Source organism: Ctenocephalides felis, unplaced genomic scaffold, assembly GCF_003426905.1.
Source record: "Ctenocephalides felis isolate EL2017-DRISC unplaced genomic scaffold, ASM342690v1 CF-g0.4_SCAFFOLD_00845, whole genome shotgun sequence".
NCBI classification, from domain to species: domain Eukaryota; kingdom Metazoa; phylum Arthropoda; class Insecta; order Siphonaptera; family Pulicidae; genus Ctenocephalides; species Ctenocephalides felis.
Genome location: NW_020536999.1, coordinates 32,194,645 through 32,218,209, shown reverse-complemented (window position 1 = coordinate 32,218,209; position 23,565 = coordinate 32,194,645). Strand labels below are relative to the sequence as shown.

The 23,565-nt window shown below is 30.4% G+C and overlaps 4 protein-coding genes across 4 annotated transcripts in view; 2 read left to right on the top strand and 2 right to left on the bottom strand.

Annotated features, from left to right (window-relative positions):
* The first annotated feature begins 880 nt into the window (after window positions 1–880).
* On the top strand, window positions 881–3,134 carry LOC113377110 (RNA exonuclease 5-like). The gene has a single exon (XM_026617315.1). It carries the CDS (start codon window positions 1,086–1,088, stop codon window positions 3,096–3,098), a length of 2,013 nt encoding a protein of 670 aa, XP_026473100.1. The 5' UTR covers window positions 881–1,085; the 3' UTR covers window positions 3,099–3,134.
* Window positions 3,135–3,976: 842 nt separating this feature from the next.
* LOC113382239 (poly [ADP-ribose] polymerase 12-like) lies at window positions 3,977–6,183 on the top strand. Its single transcript, XM_026620748.1, has 8 exons — window positions 3,977–4,023; window positions 4,562–4,591; window positions 4,651–4,677; window positions 4,926–4,955; window positions 5,020–5,037; window positions 5,291–5,390; window positions 5,633–5,816; window positions 5,882–6,183. The coding sequence occupies exons 1-8, from the start codon at window positions 3,977–3,979 to the stop codon at window positions 6,181–6,183; spliced, it is 738 nt and encodes a 245-aa protein (XP_026476533.1).
* A 3,778-nt stretch (window positions 6,184–9,961) lies between these two features.
* LOC113382229 (UPF0605 protein GA14893-like) lies at window positions 9,962–14,025 on the bottom strand. Its single transcript, XM_026620742.1, has 7 exons — window positions 13,994–14,025; window positions 13,516–13,654; window positions 12,352–12,445; window positions 12,112–12,284; window positions 11,827–11,977; window positions 10,119–10,359; window positions 9,962–10,031 (listed from the first exon to the last, which is right to left on the bottom strand). The coding sequence occupies exons 1-7, from the start codon at window positions 14,023–14,025 to the stop codon at window positions 9,962–9,964; spliced, it is 900 nt and encodes a 299-aa protein (XP_026476527.1).
* Window positions 14,026–14,709: 684 nt separating this feature from the next.
* LOC113382220 (collagen alpha-1(I) chain-like) overlaps window positions 14,710–23,565 on the bottom strand; it is a 31,839-nt gene continuing 22,983 nt past the window's right edge. Inside the window, 21 exon segments of the mRNA XM_026620736.1 lie at window positions 14,710–14,853; window positions 15,238–15,459; window positions 15,521–15,705; window positions 17,609–17,840; window positions 17,929–18,177; window positions 18,332–18,547; window positions 18,654–18,815; window positions 18,926–19,032; window positions 19,096–19,258; window positions 19,374–19,534; window positions 19,686–19,902; window positions 20,411–20,553; window positions 20,667–20,847; window positions 21,002–21,253; window positions 21,329–21,535; window positions 21,760–21,804; window positions 21,873–22,034; window positions 22,329–22,426; window positions 22,496–22,586; window positions 22,694–22,810; window positions 22,943–23,140. Of these exon segments, the coding sequence (XP_026476521.1) occupies window positions 14,710–14,853; window positions 15,238–15,459; window positions 15,521–15,705; window positions 17,609–17,840; window positions 17,929–18,177; window positions 18,332–18,547; window positions 18,654–18,815; window positions 18,926–19,032; window positions 19,096–19,258; window positions 19,374–19,534; window positions 19,686–19,902; window positions 20,411–20,553; window positions 20,667–20,847; window positions 21,002–21,253; window positions 21,329–21,535; window positions 21,760–21,804; window positions 21,873–22,034; window positions 22,329–22,426; window positions 22,496–22,586; window positions 22,694–22,810; window positions 22,943–23,140 (3,552 nt within the window).

Here is a 23,565-nt window from a genome sequence, read left to right as displayed (position 1 = left end):
CGGTAACTCAGTTTTTGAGAGAACGAAGCGTCCGATTTTAATAATTTAAACATAATAAAAACATTTTACTTGTATTGACAAGGTGAAGAACCGATCAAATTTTCATAAAGGCAGGTCTAGCGGTTTCGGAGATCTAATGAAAAAAGTAAAAAAAATGCCATTTGGCGGTCAAAAATGATCATAGACATATGCACATCAAATTATCAGATATTTTATAGAGATTTTAACAATAAGTATAATTTTGGTTTACATTCCTATGGGTTCCGTACCAATGTTTACGCGTTACGTCGACGCGGCGCTTACGCGGTTTGATATTTCGTCTTTATGCAGTTAAAGCAGTACGATTGCTTTAAAAAAAAGTTTAGATCTTTCAAAATATGTCAAAATAAAGAAAACATTTTTTTTTCCAAAAAAAAAAAAAAAATTAAAAAATTTTTTTTTTTCAAAAAAAAGTAATTTTTTGTCTAATTGTTTGCCACAATCTTATTTTTTCGAAGTAAATTTTTTTCAAAAATGTTAATCGTTTTAAAAAAAAATAATAATTTTTAGTACGGGAAGTTCCAGCAATTTGCCTTAAGGCACGATGCCTTAATTGCCTTAAGACAGAATTCCACTTACAGCTAGTTAACATTTTTATTCCCATGTATTTGGGATTTGAATTTATACCGCCGTTAGATCGACTTAAGTCTTGTCTCTGGTAACACTACTGTGCAACATATGTCATGTCTAACCTACAAAATGTACAAATCTAACATAAAAAAGTATATGTTTGATAAAATTCATTGACGTTGTTCGTTTGAAAAATTGACAAACTTTATTTGTTTTGCGTTAGTGAGAAATATTGTTTTAAAACACATGAATGACAAAGTTGTCATTTACAAATGAAGTAAGCCGTATTTAAATTTCAGGTTATATTAAAGTCGAAAATAATGACAATATCCTTTTAAAATATATTCCAACATCGTGTTTCAAAAGTCAAACAAAAAAATATTTAATTTGCAAGAACTTGTTAACGTGCGCGGTAAAAAGATTTTATTTTTGCAATGTATGATAATACATTTGAAATTTTCTTATAAGTACCTACGATGGCTACATTATTTCACACGCTTCAAGACCACAAAGAATATGCTGCAAATAATTCAATGAATAAACAAGAATATGAATCAGGTGGAAATACAATGGCAGCACGAAAAAAAAAAATTCAAGACGTTGAGCAGGAGGAAGGTGAGATCATATCCAACTCTGAATCAGAACACAGTTTTGACAATAACGTGCCATCCAAGCGTTTAAAAATTTGTAACAATGATCAAGAATTAAAATTAAAAAGCAATGAAACAGTAATAAATGATGTGGCTTCAGAAGATGCTGCCCTGAGTAGAGAAAACCAATACAATAGTACTGTAACATTATTTCCCCCTGAAAAGCCTAAAGTATCAGGTGAAGAATATTTAAAACTTAAACAAGAATTAAGAGAAAGAAAACTGAGATTGAAGAATATACCACGATTAAATGTAAAAGAAGCAGGTGTTGAAGCTGCTTTATGTTTACTTCCTGAGAACCGAATACCTTTATTTTTAACTGATATACAGCATTTGATTTTGTATTCTATACTAGGAAATCACTCTCCTTATCTGCCTTCCCGTTGGTGTCATTTACAAAAGTGGAATCATTTATCACAAATTGTAGTAAATGTTGCGGAAGGGGTCAGTTTAAATGATTATTTAGAACATAAATCATCATTTGAGACTATAGATAACATATTTAATACATCTGTTGAATTAGTTACACCCGCAGTTAGTGAAAACAGCATTATTGAAGAATTAGCATCTGTTCCCTTAACAGGGACCCAGAAGGATAAACTACTGAAACAGTTTGGAACACTAGAAACTGCCATGAAAAATTCCAAAGATCTTATGGTCATGATGCGAGCTGTATTCCCAATAAGTAAAGAAGTTAAAAATACACACCAGGATGATTTACCTCCAACTGATACATTTTCTCGGACTAAACTGCTATTATCAGCTTGGCAAATGGTAGAAGAAGGATATCCACTGCCATTAAAAGGTGAACTGGCAAAACGATATTCTGATTTTATCATGACTAAAGATTCATATACTCAAGTTACAGCTAAATCACCAATGTTTGGTCTAGATTGTGAAATGTGTAAGACAAGATTTGGTTCTGAACTTACAAGAGTATCAATGGTCAATGAAAAGTTTGAAGTGGTTTATGAAACATTTGTTAAGCCATACAATCCAATTGTAGATTATGTAACTCAATTTTCTGGAATCACAAAAAAGATGTTGGAGAATGTTACTACACGTATTGAAGATGTCCATCGTGACATTAGACGAATATTGCCTTCTGATGCCATACTAGTAGGTCAATCACTTAACTCTGATTTACTTGCATTGAAAATGATGCACCCTTATGTGATTGATACAAGTGTAATTTTTAACATAACTGGAAACAGGGGTCGGAAATCAAAATTACAGTTGCTTGTAAGGGAATTTCTTGGTCAAGCAATTCAAACAGCTTCATCTGGACACGATTCTATTGAAGACAGCTCAGCATCCTTGAAACTAACACAGCTTAAACTAGCTAAAGGCATTCATTTTGGAGATGCTGTACTTGAGAATTCAAATAAGCAATATAAGGAGCTTTCAAATAGAGACAATCCTGAGAATGATTACTCTACTAGTATATTTAATCAAGTTACACGCTGCCATAAAACTGGTCACTTACCTTCTGCACAAATTCTGGGATGCCCAGATACAATATCTCAATATGAAAACTTTTTATTAAACGATGAAAAAAAAATTATAAAATGTATTCCAAGTAATACAAACAAAGAAGTTATCAAGAATACCTGTGAAAGGAGTCTTGAGCATAAACTTACCATTTCACACATAAAAATTTCAAAAAACAAAATGGTATCAGAAAAAATAGAGAAAACTCTGAAAAAAATAGATAAATGGGTAGGGATGATTTGGGATAACATGACGAAAAATAGTTTATATATTTTTATACTAGGAGGCGATGTAAATGCAAATGGTGCATGTTTTTTGGGGATAAAAAAACAATCAACTGGATTGTGAGATATTATAGCTTAATAATGAATATGTTATATAATAATAAGGATATAAATGTCTAAATTAAGACATGTTTAATTAAATGTGAACTTTTAATTTTGTATAGTATTTGTATTTAAGAAACATATATACAAATAAATTATTTAAATACTTTTATTTGGCTTGGTTTACTTTCAATTAATTATACAGGTTTTTTAAAAAACGGGGGTTTACCTATATAGTGCAGTAAACGGAGCGTTTAGAGTCTGAATTTTTTTACTGTGCTCCGAATTGAATGAAATTTTGGAATTAGGTTCATCTTACCCTCAAGTTCAAAACTGAAAACAATTCGGGTTGCGCCATCACCCACCGGGGGGATGACACCCCTTCTCAATTGTGTAATTACATTTTTTCAAAATAACGTCGGAAGTCGATAGAAGAACTATAAGTAGTTCCAAAATTTCATTCAATTCGGAGCACAGTAAAAAAATTCAGAGGTTTTTGCAAACCTTTTTTTCCTCTCCGTTTACTGCACTAATACTAATGTGATTATCAACGATTTATTTATGATACAGAACGTTTATTCACATTTTCGCTTTTACAAATTATATCGAAAGTAATCGTGTAATAGTTTGTGAATTATGTTTTCCCGAAATTTTGTTTTATCTTGAAGTAACTCTATTTGAAATTTGCGCGAACCATGCGCGAACATTGTTAAATGCATTAGTGACGTCATATCTACCGCCGGCACCGGGGAATCCTCCGTTTAACTGTGCGCTTTGTCATGTAGATATATATATTTATCTGCGCTTATAGGAGCGTCAATTTTATTTGTTAATTTGTAAAACTAATTTCCCTTGATAGTTTATATTCTTTATTTTACTATTATTGTGGTTAAGTAAAAAATGGGTAATTTATTTGCATCGTCAACGAAATCTCAGGAAGACCAAAGGTGTGTGTTATTCATTTGTGTATATTTTGTTTTGTTAACTGTTGAATTTCATTAATTTTTAATCTTTAGAGAAGGTAATAATTAATGACTTTATATTTATCTAAAATATGTATTTGTATATATATATATATATATATATATATATGTATATATATATTCTTTTATCTATGATAATATACATATATATATTTTGTTTTTTATTTATTGAATTAATTGTTCGAAAAGAAATATATTTCATATATATATATATATATATATATATATATATATTTCTATATATATATATATATATATATATATATATTTATTTAATTGATATTTTCTGGATTTTTTAATAAATTGATAAGAGTTTCATAACAATTGATATTCATGTGATACATCTATATTACTTAAAATATTGACTGCACATGTTTGGAAATTATAACTTTCACATTTCAATTTGATGCATTAGCTTATTACAATATTTATGAAATTATTTCATAATGTTTCAATGTTACTAAATTTGAACATTAAAATTTTCAATTTGTTTGAATTTCAGGCGACAAACTTTAGAAGAATATTGGCAAAGGTAATTATAACAACATCTTAAATTCGAATATTAAAATTCTCATTTTGTTTGTATTTTAGGCAAGATTTGGAAGATTATTGGCGAAGGTAATTATAATAAAAAAAAATTTATTTGATATGAAATATTATTTGATATTCATGTATACATATCCCTTATGAATCTATAAATAAAATTTTAATCAAATCAAATACGCACCTTAAATACATTATGCTTATTAATTATAAATGGTGCAAGTTTTTAATATTATTATACTTCTGTATTTCATAATCTTAGCTTTATAAAGCTACTTATAATTATAAATAATTATAATTATTTTTAATCTTTTCTATTTCAGACAAGAAGCAGAAAATTTATACAGACAAAGGTAATTGCTTCATCTTATATTTTAGATGCGGCTCAATTTAATAATACTTTACTATTTATTTTAGGATAGTTCAAAAGAAAAGGTAAAGGAACATGTTTCATTCTTACTGATTTCATAAAGTAATGCTTAATGCTGTACTTATATCTCAAGTTATAAGTATAGCATTAAGCATTGTTTTCTTGCCTTATAATTAATACATATATTTGGGTGTGTTCAGATCTGAACTAAGATATCAGCAAATATCTGATCTAGGATATCAACAACAAAGGTGACTATATCATACATTATTGAAATGTTTCAACTGTTGACAAGTTTCATTAAAAATTTATTGGCAGACGTTACGAGCAAGTGGATAGAGGATATGTATCACAAAAACCATGGAAATTGTCTTTGATTATTAATGTTTATAATGACGACTTACTTCCTTGGCATGACGTAAATGAAAACTATATTTATAAGAATGTGTTACTTGAAAAATTTGATGATGATTATATGACAATAAAAAAATTATTTTACAGTACAACAAAAAACCAAGGCTTAACAGTATGTATTTATATCTTTTCATAAGCTCTATTTTTCAAATGTTTTGTTAGAGCCGAAAGATTACTAAAGAATAGCTAAAGCCTGATTTTTTAATCTATATTTTCAAATTACATGTTCATAATTTTCATTTCAAGTTGTTACGTATTTCTCGGTGTCAAAATCCAACCTTATATGGTCAATATTTACTGAAAAAAGAAGAAATGAAATCAAGATATGGGAACGTAAATGTACAATATATGTTTCATGGAACTAATATTTCCAATTTGGACAACATTTTTAAATACAATTTAGATTGGAGACGTCATGGCAATAAAATAGGTAAGTAGGTATCAAAAGTATGAAAAATATTGATTTACAATTTGAAGCACATGTATTATGTTTAGGAAATAGGTACGGGAAAGGCGCATCTTTTAGTAAAATAGCTGCATATTCTAGTCATTACTGTGATAAAAAAGTAAATGTAAAAGTAATGATTGTATTTGAAGTCCTTATAAGCAATTGCTGCAATGGTGATAATAATATGATATTGCCAGATATATATGATCGTAGAACGAAACTCAGATATGATACAGCTGTAAAAGATAATAAAGGCAGTGTTGTTGTTAAGTTTTCTGATTATGAATTCTATCCAATGTTCAAATTAGAATTCAGGGGATATCCAAAAGCGATAAATAATGGGATGTAAGTAAACTTAAATTATAATTTATGTAACAATTATAATTGTGTATGTAATTACATATAAACATAATTTATATTTCAAGGTATGACTATATTATATATAAGAACATTAATATTTTTTATCTCGTATTGTTAAATTTATATGTATCCATATGTATCCACTATTGTTAAACTTATTTATAAAAAGTTTTATAAATACTTATATTATTTATATTTAATAATATAAATTATATTATAATAATATAATCAAAAAAAACTTATATCGTTTCTTATAAATTCAATATTTTTAATATATAACAATAATGCAAAATTGCAAAATTTGTAAATTTCATTATCTCAATTTATTATATTTATTTTACAATATAATAAACATAGTTTATTATTATGATTTTATGATAAACATATGTTTACTTGTTTACGAAAGTATTTTGCATTATTTAAAAAAAAAAATCTTTATGTTGAATTATATTTTATAGCCATTTTACAATATCTGATTCAATAAATGAATAAAAATAATATATTTTAATTTAACTCACCCTGGTATCAAATGGGGTTCTGGAATTTCAATAAGCTGGACAGCTGGAACGTTAGCCATATTGATATACTTAAATCAAATTAAAAATATACATAACTTAGGTAGAAAACTCTAAAATAATTTCAATTTTGACTGGCTCTATATTAAATTGTAACATATCTAAAATTTACATCAAATTTACATTATGATTGATTATGATTGTTTATTTTGTGATTTTTTTTAGTAATTATTCTATGGTTGTCATGGTAAACATTAAAAAACCAAACAAGTAGATTTAGCTACACCTTATCATATTTTGATTGAGATTGCAACTAATATAAATTATAAAAAAATAAATATTTTATATTGATAAATAATTATAAATATCTTTAAATATAAATGTTCAAATAAAATCAGAGATTTAATATACAATATGCACATTATATGTCCATTATTGGTGTATCCATTGTTTTGCATTTTTCGTGTCATTCCCAAATGTTCTTCCAAATCTGTAGAGTAGATAATGTAAAGTTAGAAATTGTTATGATATAAATATTGATAAACAAAATTATTAAATGCTGATAAATAGTTTATAATTGTCTTTGAAGTCGTATGTCAATATTATATCTGGATAGTTGCTATTTTACTTACGATCGATCTTATTAACTTTCCGAAGAAGTTTATGAATTTGCCAGAAAATTGGACTTGGTAACTTTATGCTTTTTCGGCGTATCAAGTTATTCTAAATCGTATGGGGCCAAAATTAGAAACAGTTAAAGTGAATTGAAATTTGACCTTCCGTCGACGTTTTATGAAATTTAAAAACATTTTTATGTACATCAATAAGGTCTTGGTTATTAGTTTTGCGAGGCAATCTAATTACTAATTGTCTTAGAATTTTTAAAAAAGTGCAAAATTGTCCATGCTTTCGCAATAATTCTAAATCGATTTTGAAATTTAAAAAACCGTTGAAAAGTATCATTTTGAAATTGTTCTGATTTATTCTTGGAAAAGATCGGTTGAGTCATGATTGCGTTCATTTCTTCGTAACAAAATATCGAAAAAAAATTTCGTCGTTTTTTATGAAACTTTAAAATTAAAATGCATGATCTATATACAACCATTTTAAAATGTATACGCTTACGAAAAGTGGTTGATTCACAAAAAATATTAATATATTGGAATATATGGCGGCTCATGGAATAATGGGATCAGTTTTTTTAGTAGAAAATTTTATATAAATAACTAATTTTAGTTTTTTCTTGATTACATCGATTATTAATTTGCCTTAAGACAAAATGCCATCTAGTAGTTTATTAATATATATTTTTATTGTTTAGTGAAAAACTGGATAACGTAATATTGCCTGAAAATATTTTTTTTTAAACTTTCCTAGTTTTGAATCCAGGAACAAATCCAAGGTATCCAGGAAGTAATCCAACATTATTAAGATACTTCTCGGTGGCACCTGAACTTCCATCCTCTCGAGGAATACCGGTAAGTGTCCATGCTGACCAATGGCCAGTTCGTTGAGGAAGGCCACAGTTTGAAAAATCATTCTCTAAAATAATGCCCATTCGGTGCGAGTACCCTGATCGGAAATTCATATATTTTATACATGCTTTCAGTAAAATAGTGCTGGGTAAAGTTTGTGATTACATAAAAGTCGAACGGTTGTTCTGAAATTTTTATATTTGAAGCTAACCGGAATATTGTTTTGTGACAATAAATCATATGATATTTTATACTAAATATAAAACTATTTGTGGTAAGTCGTAGTATTCCATTTTATTTTTACAATTGCGATACACACAGATTTATAGCTGCTCGTAATACTAATAAGCTTTTACTAAATTTTATGTTAGATGTACAAAAAATTCTAATATTAATGCAACTAAATTGAAGAAATAAATAAAATAATATGCATATTTTTTATCTTTTTTCACAAATAATTTAATAAATAAAATAATAAATTTCACAATTTACAACAAGTTTACAAATTGAATAATTGGCTTAAATTATACTTTGGGTTTATGTATATGTAGTTTTGAATATTTTATTTATTATATATTGACATCAACTAATTTTGCTAAAATTAAACTTCAGTTTTTGCGATAAATTGCGCAATTATAATGAATATGTGTATGATTTGAATCTAATATTTTATATATTACATATTGATATCAGCTAATTTTGCTCACTGAGGTTTTTATTAATTTTAATCAGTATTATATGTTTATTTTTATATGTTTGTTAACCAATATTAAAACATTTTAGTGAGTACAATATTTGTTTTTGTGTGATTGAAGAAAACGTTTTATTAGTTTCAGAATTTTATAGCACAATCAAAATTAGGCCAAATACAATGAGGAATTCATGTTTTGTTCTTTTCAAATGAACTATGAAATACATCCATGATACATAAGTATCAAAATTCAAAGTTGCATGTTGAGAAACACAGGTATAATGAACGCTTTATAATTGTAGCCATAACATTTCAAGTTTTGGGCATTATGTGATTTGGTTTTGCATGATAAAGAACTTGTGTATTGTTAAAACTTAAAAGATATACATATGTATATATAGATATACATGCGTATATTGTGGATTTTTTAAGTGATTTGTGTTAGTAAAATGATTGTTTACGTTTAACTATACTATTTAACAAATATTAATTTTTACTTGATACTAATTGTGAATATTATATGATTGCAGTTCAGTTTTACTTACTGTTTAACTGGTCTCTGGAAAAGGATTCTAATTGCAGCTGATTCATGGTAAGTTATTAATCAAATCAGTTATAAAAACGTTACTAATAATTTAATTGATTTATGTTTTGACGTAGAAGTTAAATAAAAATGTTTATTTTTTGTTTAGGAAAATAAATGAATTATTTTTGTCATACATACATTTATGAATTTCTTATATCTTATACATATATTTATATATATATATATATATATATATATACATAAGTTTTTTTAGGTATCCATCCAATATTTGAAAAAAAGTCTATTTTATAGTAATGCATAAAAAAAATGAAAAACAACGCACAATAATGAGAACACTAATTAATATAAAAACTGCTAGTTACTGTCTATACATATATAATTGACTAATATACAGGTACTTTTCTAGAATAAAAGATCTGTACATCTATCGCAAAGTATTCATTTTGAAAAGTTTATTGAACAGATATATAATCTACATTGAATGAATTTATAATATAAACTTTGCTTTGTTTTTTTTTTAATTTATATCATTTATATTTTCAATTAGAATAATCTCCACGCAACCAGCGTTTTCCATCTATAGAGTTTTTACCAAACGTTTTTCCAACCCTGAAAAAATATTCATTATAATTATAACATATTTTCAAAATCTTTCAAGTAATTTCACCACTCTGTCTTTATTTCAATTATATTAACCTGATATTATTTCCTGGTATGTGTCCCATATATCCAGGCAACTGGCCTAAACTCCTATGGTATATAGGATATCCATCGGCACCTCCGCCAATGAAAGAGACCCCTGCTTCTCCGATTGGACACCACTGTTCTCCTCGTCTATATTGATAATTATTTGTAAATTCTACCATGGCCATCGGTATAATATTTGGGTGGCCTTCGCTGAATTTGGGGAACTCGTACGGTTTATACTTTTCTTTACCTGTGGGATTTATGAAGGAATTATAATTTATTGTTTTGATTTTGAAAAATAACGTAGTTTATTTCGTTCAATACAAAGTAATACATTGATGGAATAAAATAAAACTAGTAGTGTATAGCATCGTGCTTTGAGACAAATTGCTAGACCTTCCGTACCATGACGAAACGATCGAAGAATATTAAATCTTTTCAAATAAATTATTATAAATTCTGAAACATTTTTTAATATTTATAAGTATAAACTGAATTACAAAGTTAAAATTATTTATTTAAAGTATATAAGTGAGCTTCAGTACTTTAGCATGAATTAAAATTAAAATCTGAATTATGAAATTTTTTTTCGGAAAACAATTGTTTCGTCAACACAAGCAGAATGTTTCTTGGACCATTCAAATCGGATACTCCGTTCCCTAAAAAACTCGATTTCTCCGTATCTCTTTGCTTCGTATCTCTGTAACAGCTGGACCTGCTCTTTCCAAAAACTATCAACACATCTCCCCATCAATATGCAAAAATGAAATCATTTTCGATTTTCGGCCCATTACTATAACTTACCCTATAGAAAGTTAATTATAGTAGATTATATTAAATTTTTATAGATTTACTTATACATTATGAATGTAAACATAACACTGAAATGCAAAATTTGAAAATTCAATAAACTTCAGATTATATTTTAGGGAAAAGTGTTTTCTGAAAATTTAATGAATCTAATTCATTTATTTTCTATTTTATTATATATTTTTGTTCAGTTCTACTTAAAAGTCTATATCTCTGCGATATGCACACAGACATTGATTTAATGTGAAATCTTTATATTTAATCATTATGATTTTATTTTAAAATTAATTTTACATATATAATTTATTAGACATTATAAGGTTATGGGATTCCATTCATCAGCATTTGTTAAAACGAACAGACTTTTCTCACGCTTGTTAGAAAGTGTAATCCGTAAATGTCCGCAGTTTTTCGTCCACGTTTTCGGGCGCACGGATCAACCGATTTGAATGGTTTAAAAAACATTCGATTCCTATTGATAGAGAGATGTGCTGATTTGCTTTTGACAAAGGCAGGTCCAGCCGTTAGGGAGATACGGAACAAAGAGTGCAGAAAATACAAATCGAATTTTTGAGAGAACGGAGTATCCGATTTGAATGATCTAAAAAGCATTTGATTTGTAATTATAGGGAGAAGAGGTGATTAAATTTTGGCAAAGGCAGGTTCAGCGGTTTTGGAGATACTGAGCTAAATGTGCGAAAAATGGCAGTTTTTGAGGAAACTAAGCGTTTGATTTGAATGATTCAAAGAACTTTCTGCTTTTTTAACAAAATAATTGCGATTCAGTGTATATAATTCTTATAAATATTAGACAATGTTACAATATTTATAATAATCTATTTACGGTACGGGAAGTTCCAGCAATTTGCCTTAAGGCACGATGCCATACACACTATTAGTTACATACCAAAATCAGGTCTTTCTCGTCCCATGAAAAATGGGTGCACATCATAAGTTGGAGGCGGTAAACATGGTTCGCAAACTGGTACCGTTGTAACCACACCCATCATTTCTGGTCTCACGACTTGCAAAGGCATTGAAAAATCGCTTCTTTGTTCCTAAAAAACAATATCATTTGAATTACGCAAAAATTGCGCAAAATAAGTACCAAAGTATGTACTTAAAAATAATTAATGGTTTATTTACAGTGTCTTGTGTTTCATATTATAAATTTATATCTATTTAAACATACTATATCAGATATCCATTTAGATTGATTAAATTCGAGAGCCTTGGGCATACGATTTTTCACGGCTTGAGTTGCTTGTATATTTTGGGATTGCATTTTTTGTAATGGTGATAATCCTTCCATAGCTTCAACACGGGCTCTTTGGCCATACCTCCCATGTTGTTTGGGTAAGAGCCCTAATAAAATACATTTATTATATATCAATTATTGTATTTAATTATTTAATTAGACTTGAAATTTTACCTTCGAATCCGGGAGCTGCATGCTTATATGGCGGATTTTGGTACATATATCTCGATCGTACCACATCGATTTCGCGTAGACATTTTCTGTACACCTTTGGTAATTTTTTCATGTATGTTAATATTTGTTACTCGTGTATGTAACTATTTATTCATTAATTTAGATTTAATTTCTTTATCAATAATTATATAATATTTATGAGGCAAAATTTTATAATGAAATCCACCTTTTATCTCGAGTGTTTTTTATATTATAAAGATCTATGATATATCTACTAGTACTGTAACACTATTATACTAGTAAACGCTTTTTCAAAAGAAATTACGTCGCCAAAAGTAATTTATACATTCTAATTACGTGCACAATCCCTAGTCCCGGGTTGGATCTCAGCCTTGGTCAGCTCGGTATCAAGGCGTGTAATATCAGGTTTTCACTTGAGATCATGATTCTCAAATATAATTTCAAGTAGAAATTGTCGTTCAGGGACATTGTTGCATAAAATTATAAATGCAAAAAATACTGTTTAAGTACTGTCATAACATAGGATTACATTATTACGTTGCATTACATTACTTATTATAATTAACTATATGAAGCCGATTGGCGTCCAACAAACAAAGAAATAAATAATCAAATAAATAAATAAATAAATAATATGTGACTGCAAGGAGAGGACAACTATAGTTGTCCAATATACTGGGTTGACTTCTAAACAATTAAATCATCCGCTACGATTACGATTACGAAACAATTAATAAATATTTTTGTATTATATAGACTGATAATAATTCAAAAGAAGACTAGTTGTTTTTATCTAATTTTCCAATAAAAAATACAGCATCAAACAATTTTATTCACTTCATTTTACAATATTTGGCAATAAAATTGCGTCATACAATTCAAATTATTTTCTTAAATAGAACAACAAAAATAAACATAGGTACTATAAATACTTACTTATTTAAACTTTTCAAAATGAGCTATTAACGAAATTTCGTTTCTTTCAATATTCTCGTCACATAACATAATAATCTAAAGAACTTCTGAATTTTTGTCATTTACGAGACCGTTAACTTTAGTTATTATTTTCGTTTTTTTCCCCCGATTATTATTTTTGTTTTTTCTTTTATAAAATACGTACTTCATTTAAATTAAATTACTTACAGTAAAGTCATCAGTTAATCTATTCGGCAAAATTAAATCTTCTCTTAGGGTAGTTGCTGGTTCTACAAGCGCTTTTTTTGTTTGTGAAGCATAGGTTGCTCCTATGCGATAAGTATATGGAGGATGATGATTCTTGAAACTTTGAAATGGAATAATATATATAAAAAAAAATTTCAATTGTAAATTAAACTAATAACAAATATTTTGAAGAATTGTTGAAGGTTTTAAAAAATGAAGCAAGACAAAATACCGGGAAAGTTACCATTATATTACTGAACCAATTTCATTCTGTTTTAGTCAATTTCTTAAAAATATTTTATACAGTTTAAATAAAAACTTAGCTTTGCCTGCTTTTCTCCACTACATGATCATACTCTTCTTAATACATGTTTTACTTTTAAACATTAATTTCAACTTTTAATTTAAAAATTATTATTTGATTTTTAGTCATCATTTACACAATAATATTTTTTCTTACCCGGGTATGTATGGTTGATCTATGGCCATCATCTTGCTAAATTAACAGATACTAATAAAATTAAAATATTACGAAAAATTTTGAATAACTTACTACTCAATATTGATTTTTGTTTTTTTTTTCTTATTTATAAATATCCATTATAAATGTCATTTTACAGTATCAATCAAATTCATAATTATTTTTAATATTTTATGTATTTATAATAAAAAATGTATACAAAGTTTGTCTTATTCTATCGATCATAGTAGTTGCCATTATAATTTCATAATAAAATAAACCCTATTATAACATTAACAATATTGTATATAAGTTATATGGCAGTGTTTGTAAAAAGTAATTAACATATATGAAAATTTATATACAAATATATTTTGATTTTATCGAATTTTCCTACTATACTATTTTTGGTTTAAGTATTTGGCTTCATTGATTATGAAAACTCTTTGATATTAAAATAGAAGTAATCGATGTTGAAATTTGCTTTGTAATTTCAATTGCTAAATAAGAATTCAAAGAGTTTTCAATTCATTATATTAACTTAAATATCTATTATTAATTAATCGAATGTAACATTACCTAACTAATTATTAGTGGTAAATGCTCATAATTTGAAATGTTGTTATATATTACTGTATTGGTAACCTATTTTGATTCTGTGTAATCATTCGATGAGGGGTAATATTGCATTTATATTTTTTTTTGTGAATGATATGCTATTTAAAGCAAACTGGTCCCACTTGAAAACCAAAAGCTTGTTGAGGCAAACCATAATCAGTTGGATAGAAATCTATTATTGGCAAAAAGTTCAGTTTTTTTGTTCTCACTTCGAACACGGTCTCACTTTTGCTCTTGCCAGTCTGAAAGAATTACAAATATTTATAAAGTAAAGTGATTTAAATCAATATTAATAATCGAAAAAAATAATAAATTTCTCACTCAGCATAGTGAATTTCAAAATTTTGGAGACAACATTACATAAGCTGTTTTGTTGAATATACTAGAACATGTAGAATAAACCATTTACATATAGATATTCTTGAATTAAGACAATTTTAATTTAGATAAAACAAATGATTAAAACGATAGTTTTTGGTATCTTTCAAATCTATTATACGGTGCTACGAAAAAAGATTACGAATATGAGACTAATAATTGCTGAATTTTATTATAAACTGGACACTTTATTAAATGTAGACTAAATTTTTTCATCGAAATATAGTCAAAAAATTATGTTATCTTACCTTGCATCCATCAATTAGGACATTAGGTCTCAGAACATTGCTTTCATAGCTTATTTCAACTTCATTTTCTCCTAGTAGTTTTAGAGCACTGTCATAACTATAAGTTTTGGTATTATACCATGCAGCACTATTGATACATGTGTATGTAAAATTCTGATAAACATCTTGGGAAAGCAATCTTAGGAATGTCATCTGGACTACACCGATTGTTTCATATGTTATCTGGAACATAATTTGTAATTTAATATTTTGTAATATATTTATCAATCCTTGATTAACTTACTCTGAATCCACCGCGTAGATTTGAATACCAATCGTCTTTTTCATTTTCCTTTCGCCATGGAATATTTGGCATATGGGAGCTGTGAACATCTGGATACACACAAGTTTCTCCCTCACCAGTCATATTGCAAAATACGTGGATTGCATCGTCTCCCATACCTAGATTTGGATCTATCCAATACCAACCTGTAATGAAATTAATTAAACTAAACTGTATATAAACCGCATATACAAAATAGAACTATCCCATAATTAATAATAAATATAATTTTATGGAGATTTTTCTTTTTGAATTTATTTGAATCAGACTCCTCGTCCGCGGAGCAAAGAATGGTAAATCCTTAAACCTTGTGTATGTGTGTATGCACGCTTGATATTACAAATTTCAAATACTTAATACGTATAAATATTTGACAGTCGTTATTGTCTAATTTACACATATGTCAAATATGATACCACTTCCTTCTAAAATGACGAACCTATGTATTCAAAATATTTCTTGCTATTTTGCAAAGTAAGGGAATCAATGATAATTTACATCCCAAAACTTCATAGTAAACAAATGACTACAAAACAGAAATGCACTGACAATTTTTTAGAAACACATATGCAACATTTCATAATAGTCTATTTTTTTAATTTAAGCCTATCTAGGGCGAAATTATTGTGCACAATTGGTATGTGATGACAGACAAGAACGAATTGATTCTAATAGATCGAACAAGTGATTTTGGCGAAGGCAACGGGGACTACACATCATGCGATCAGAAAATGGATTTGACAAACGCATATCGCGTTGTGGAAGAGCTAGAGGACTGGAAAGAACGTCAGCAAAACTATTTTAGACAAGTTTTAATAAGTAAAGAAAAGAAACATTTGGCTTTTTTAAGTGAAGAATGGGAAAAACGCAAGAAGGTTCTTCAAGGTCAGTTAGAGCAAAGTATCGACAAATGTGATGCTTTAGCTGGGCAATTACAGCAGGCTCATCAAGAAGCTATTGCCGCAGAAATAGCTAGTAGGCAAACTGAACGCAAACTGATGTCTGAATTATCAGAAGTAGAACGCTTGTATGGAGCGAAACTTGTTGCATTAAAAGAAGCATCACGCAGAGTTGAAGAAGATTTAAATCATAAAGTGAAACTAATTGATATTGATAAAAATCTGTTGGAGGATCGACTCGAAGTACTAAAAAAAGATAATGCTGATTTAACCCAACAATATGAGCAGTTGGGGAATAAAATTGCAGAAGTTAAGAAAAATTCTTTAAAAAAGGATCAGGTGAGAAGCTTACTTAAGCAACTTCGGTCGTGCGAAGATAAATTAAACAGTGTAATTGAATCTAAAGAATATTTTAAAGATGAATGGGCAAAAGCTGCTCGAAAAGTTCATCATTACAAAACGGAGCATCACGAAAATCTTAGAAATCGTATCAAAATGTATAAAAACCAAATTGATAATGTGAACGGTGGCGATTTATCGGGTATTTACAACAGCTTAAAAAAAGAATAATGAACGTCGACGTAGAAGAAGATGCCATGTCGGAACCGATATTAACACAGCGTTCACAGCCCAATCTCGGAGAAGAAAATAATAATATTAGATTTAATTCATTCAGTTATAGTAATTTTACAACAAACTCTGCAAGACATTCTTCTAGCGGACACGATTTTGCTGCTGATTTAAAACGTTTGTCTGCTTCTCGTACATTCAGCTCGAGTTCAACTAGCACTTCAAGCAGCCGAAGCACGAATATATTTTCCACTTTTGACATGCCTTTGCTGACAGATGTAAATTGGTCATCTAATCCACTACATAATCATACACAATCTGAACATTCATTACATGCTATATCTCAAGGTCAGTTTAAATTCAAAAATCACTTTTCTGATAATGATATTTTAAAATAACGCTTTTTTAGTGCATAATTTGAAATTTTTGTCAACGTGTCATGTTCTTATTTGTGAATTGCTTTTGTGTTTCTTTAATAAAATGTTTTCATAACAAAGCATACTAAATTTTAATCAAATAAGATATATGAATAATATTATTTTAACTCATAGAGTTTTATAAGTTATATTATTTTTCTCACCGTCCTTGAATTGTGGATGCCCATAGTATAAATCTTTACATGTTCTAACTGGATTTTCTTTGGTACCCAATGGTTTTCTTATTCTGTCGAGCTCTTGCCTCATTGCATATATAGAACTATACATGTCTAAAAATTTCGGGCCAATATCTTCTTTTCTTTTAGCTTTTTGCTTCGATTTTGTTTCCGAATCTGATTCAGTAGTTGTAGTATCAGATTCCATGTCTTCTTTCAACTCCTCCATGAATTTTTCACTAAATTTTCAATTTTTTGTTTTAGATAAATTATGTTATTGAACAAATATATTTGAAAGTTTTGTATACTTACATATCTCTCTTTTGCAATCTGTGAGCATTATGCATATTTATTAATTCTTCTCTCTGGAATAAAAGTTCTGGAGGTAGCAATGGCATTTCGGCTGGAGGGCCTGGTGGGCCAGGTTGACCCGCAGGGCCTGGCTCACCTTTTGTACCACCGACACCTTCAGAACCTTTTGGACCGGGCGGACCTTCTGGCCCGGGTGGTCCTTGAAGTCCATCGCTGCCTTTTACTCCTATAGGCCCTACTGGACCCTAACCACATCAAATATATATTTTAAGATAACCAAAAAAATAAAAACATTATATAATAAATAAATAATAAACAAACGAGTATTGAAATAAGTAGTAGTTTCTTATGCATAGATATTAGATATATATAAATTAATGTGGGTGTACTAAAACTAACCGTATCTCCTTTCTTCCCTTCTGGGCCTGGTGGTCCTTTTACTCCTCGATCACCTTTTTCACCTTGATCTCCTTTGGCTCCTAATCCACCTAGTTCTCCGCGGTGACCTTTTGGTCCACGTCTACCTCGTTCACCTTTTGGACCTGGTGCTCCCGTTTCGCCAGCTTTTCCTGGTTGACCAACTTCTCCTGATTTACCAGGAGGTCCAACATCTCCCTTTATTTAGGCATTAGTATAAATACACATTAATCAAATTCCTTATACGTACGTTGACAATATATTAGGATATAAAATAAAAATAAATAAAATTATAAATTATTACCGCTGGTCCAGGCGACCCTCGCATTCCAGGTAAACCTGGTGGGCCGGGAATACCATCTGGTCCAGGTAAACCTGGTTCACCTGGTGGACCATTTAAACCTCTGTCTCCCTTTTCTCCTGTGGGTCCAGTACTACCCTGCAAGCCCGCTGGCCCTTCAGGACCCTAAACAATAACATGACTGTATTAAAAAAAATAATAAAGCAATAAAAACTAATAAAAAAAAATAAGTGAATGGAAAATGTGCTTTGTAATTCTATGGATCATATTCTTACTGGCTTTCCAGGAAGTCCGGGTTCTCCTTGTTTTCCGATTGGTCCGGTATCACCTGGAGGTCCAGGCTGTCCAGGTGTTCCATCAGTGCCGTCCTTCCCAGCGTCACCTAAGATAAATAAGAATATTAATATTTGAAACTGTCAATATTATATCGTTGCTAAATTTTTACCTTTTGGGCCTTGTAATCCTGGTTCACCTGTGTTGCCAGGAAAACCTGGAGGACCTGCCGATCCTTTTGGACCCTCTGGACCAATAGATCCTCGGCCACCACGTGGGCCTGGAGAACCTTGTTTGCCTTCATCTCCCTTTGGACCTGGTGCTCCGCGCTCACCCTATTACAGATGATTTTTTTAGATATTGTTACATATACACACATGTGTTATATATACAAATATACATACTCGTATATACATAAATACTCAATAATTATTCTGAAACTTATTATACCTCTTTACCATCTGGTCCAATAGGGCCAGGTGGTCCTGGTGCTCCTGGTTCTCCACGCAAACCTTGTGGTCCTTCAGGTCCTGTTGGTCCTGGCGGCCCTTCAGTTCCTTTACTACCTCTTCTTCCATGGTCTCCCGGGCTACCAGTAGGTCCCACAGGACCTATTTATAAAATTTGTGTTTTTTATGCTGAACTTCTTTTTTTTACCAAAAGCAGTAATAACTATTCTATTCTTTTAATATAATTAACTGTTAAAATAAAATTGATTTTGAGATTACTGCAAAAATTGTATGTCCGCAAATTATTCTTCACCTTTTGGTCCGACGTCACCAATCTCTCCTTTGCTACCAGCTGGTCCTGGTAAACCTTGCGGTCCTGCAGGACCTGCTGGTCCAGTTGCTCCAGCTGGTCCATCAGCTCCTTTATTTCCTTGTCGACCCATTTCACCTGGTGATCCTCTTTCTCCTTGTGGTCCTATTGGTCCGGGTTCTCCTCGTAAACCTTGCGGGCCTGGCGACCCGGCTGGTCCCTAATTTTATTAAATTTATTATTTAAAAATAAATAATGATTTAGATAGATACTATGAATAAATAATAATAATAGTTAATGAAATACATTAAATCATATTTTAAGAATCTATACCTGGATATTTTATGTACAATAACATATTATGTTAGTATCTGCATTAAATGTGTTTATGACACAATAACAATTATTTATTTTTATGCTTTTTTGTCTTTTATGCTTTTTTTGACTAAAAAGGTTGCGGCATTTGTATGATATCACTGTGTAAAAGTATTTTGTTTCAGATTTTTAATTATCAATATTTATGCATTTCATTCACCTTTATAATCGCAAAATGAAACATTTGATGGAATTAAAACATCACTTCGTATTACAAAAATTTTGGTAAAGATTGCGTAACGCACAGATAATTGAAGCATATTATGAAATCAAGTATATATATTATTCATTTATTAAATTCATCTATTATATATGGTACACTGCATACATATAAGAATTACGATAATATTTACCTCCTCCCCTCGCACACCTTTAAAACCTTTTTCTCCGGGCGGTCCAACATCGCCTTTGTCACCATCTTCACCTGGTGCACCGACTGGACCAGGTGGACCTGGCAAACCACGTAATCCAGGCAAGCCGTCTCTGCCAATTGGGCCTATATTGTGAAAAGTTTCAAACTAGTATAGAGATAGATATTATCCTCATATCTTATTGAAATAGTATTTCAAATAGAAAAAGTAATAAATTGCTATAACTTTTTTCACTTGCCTGGAGGTCCTGATTCGCCTCTTTCGCCTTTAACACCATGACTACCAGGCGATCCTTGTGGACCCTTTCTTCCTTCCGGACCTATAGGACCTTCTTTTCCAGGTTCTCCTTGTTGTCCTTTATCACCAGTAGGTCCGGCGGGGCCTGGAGGACCAGTTTCACCTTTCAATCCTGGCATTCCCTAAGAAAAATATTTTTAATTTTTTGAGGGATGCAAAAATTAATTTGATCAACTATTCAATAACATAAAAAAGTAGATATACAAATATTTTTTTAACGCAAATCTGACTATTTTTGATAAAACTACTTCTTAAATATTGGACATTTTTACTAACTGTTAACCCAATGAGTCCTCGTTCTCCTGGAAATCCTGGTAAACCAGGTCCACCAGGTGGTCCCTCTTTTCCTGGCGGTCCTGCGGCACCAGGCGGTCCTTCTTTACCGGCATCTCCCGGTGTACCTGCTTCTCCAGGTAAACCAGGATGGCCTGGAGCTCCCGGTTCACCGACAGGTCCAGGTTCACCAATGGGACCAGGTGGTCCAACCACACCCGGAGCTCCTGGTGGTCCTGCCGCTCCTGTGTCACCCTTGTGAAAATAATAATTTCAATATCAAACTGTCTCAAATAAGTGCATAAATTACAGTAAAAGTTTTAAGTTTACCGGTGGCCCTCTTTCACCAGAGGCGCCTGGTAAGCCATCTTTTCCATTACTGCCTGGAGAACCAACTGGACCAGAAAATCCACGTGATCCTTCAGCGCCTTGTGGCCCAACATCTCCTTGAGGACCAGGTGGTCCTGGTTGACCAGTGTCTCCTTTAGGTCCAGGAGTGCCTTCTTGACCACGTCTACCTCGCGATCCTCGGAAACCCTTCATAGTAAATATTTTAATTATTTTGTAATAAATTTTTTATTTTTTATATTTTATAAATTTATTATTTTGCTTAATAATGAAATACTATTGCGACTGGTTGATAAATCTATGAAATACTGCTGGTTAAATAACTTCGTAAAATTCGATAAATACATAGTCTAAACTAATTAATAGAAGTTTAAAAAATATGATTATGCTTTATTGAATGTAATTTAACTTACCCTTGGCCCGATTTCACCCCTTTCACCTGCTACCCCTGGATTACCCTGTTAGAAAAAATTATTGGAAATAAAAAAATATTTTTTTAAATATTTTAAACAAAGATGGTTCTTACCCTATCTCCTTTATCACCGGGATTTCCACTCTTCCCAGTTGATCCTTTGTCACCTTTGTCTCCAGGAGCTCCAGGATAACCTGCAAAACCTTGAATTCCGATTTTACCCTTTTCACCAACCGGTCCGATTGCACCAGCTTCCCCTCGAGGACCATCGAATCCCTAGAGGCGTATTAGATATCACTTGGAGTTTAAAAAATATTAAAGTCATAACTAAAAAAATTTTTTCAGTATTTGTAGTTTTAGAATTGAATAGAATAGATTTGTAGTGGTAGTTATAATTTTTTAAGATTGCGGAAAATTTTATATTTCGTGTGGGAAATGAAAAATTAGTTTTATACTTTTGTAAAGCTGCGCTCTATATTCACCATACATATCATTGCTTAATAATTTAATTTACTTCATACATATTCACTCAATAGATTAGTGTAGATTAGAATCATAATTTTGTAATACCTTAGGACCTTCAGGACCCTCAATTCCAGCCATACCGGGCGGACCAGCCACACCTCTTTCACCTTGTAATCCGAGATCACCCTTCTCCCCATCAGCACCTGTTAGACAATATGTTATAATTTGTATGTATTATTTATTATTCCATTTTTTTGTCTATCATGTTCCACCTCTATCTCCCTTATCTCCCTTTTCCCCAGGAGCGCCTCTAAATCCATCATCTCCCTTGGGTCCACGAGCTCCAGGGAATCCAGGTGCGCCCTATTTAACACATTATTTTTTATAGTTTTTAAATATAATTAATTTTGATTCTGAAAAAATAATCATTCGGTTTATATGCCTTATATAAATAACTTTTAATTATTTACCTGATGTCCCTGTGGACCTATTTCACCTTTGCTGCCTGGTACCCCGGCATTACCTGGATGTCCAGGTGACCCGTCCGCTCCAGGAAGACCTGGCATACCCGGCTTTCCCGGTGGACCCTAATTTATAAAAATTAATCAATTTATTGAAAATCCATTCGAACTAGCTTACTCAAAGTTTAACTATATACATCAATTTTTAATATTTTTATCGAATATTTCATAAAATTTCAATTTATTGTTTTCTCGTACTGGAATTCCTGTTGGTCCTAGTAGGCCTTGCGGGCCTGGTGGTCCTACGGCCCCCGGGGGTCCAGTTTGACCTGGAGCACCAACTTGGCCTGGAGGTCCGGCATTGCCTTTGGCTCCTACAGGTCCTTCGCTTCCTGGAACACCTGGGTTACCTGGCAAGCCTGGAAAACCTCTTGGGCCAACAAAACCTCGAGGACCCTGTAAAGATAGTTTGAATAATTTTTTATTATCGATCTCATAAAGTGTATATAACGTTTAACTAGCTGTAAGTGGAATTCTGTCTTAAGGCAATTAGGGCATCGTGCCTTAAGGCAAATTGCTGGAACTTCCCGTACCAAAAATTATTATTTTTTTTAAAAACGATTAAAATTGAAAAATTGAAAAAAAATTATTTCGAAAAAATAAGATTTTTGAAAAACTATAAATTGGACAAAAAATTACTTTTTTTGAAAAAAAATTTTTTTTGAAAAAAAATTTTTTTTTAAAAAAAATTTTTTAAAAAAAAATTTAAAAAAAAAATTTTTTTTTTAATTTTTTTTTTTTTTATAATGTTTTCTTTATTTTGACATATTTTGGAAGATCTGAACTTGTTTTTCAGAGCAATCGTATGCTTTAACTGCATA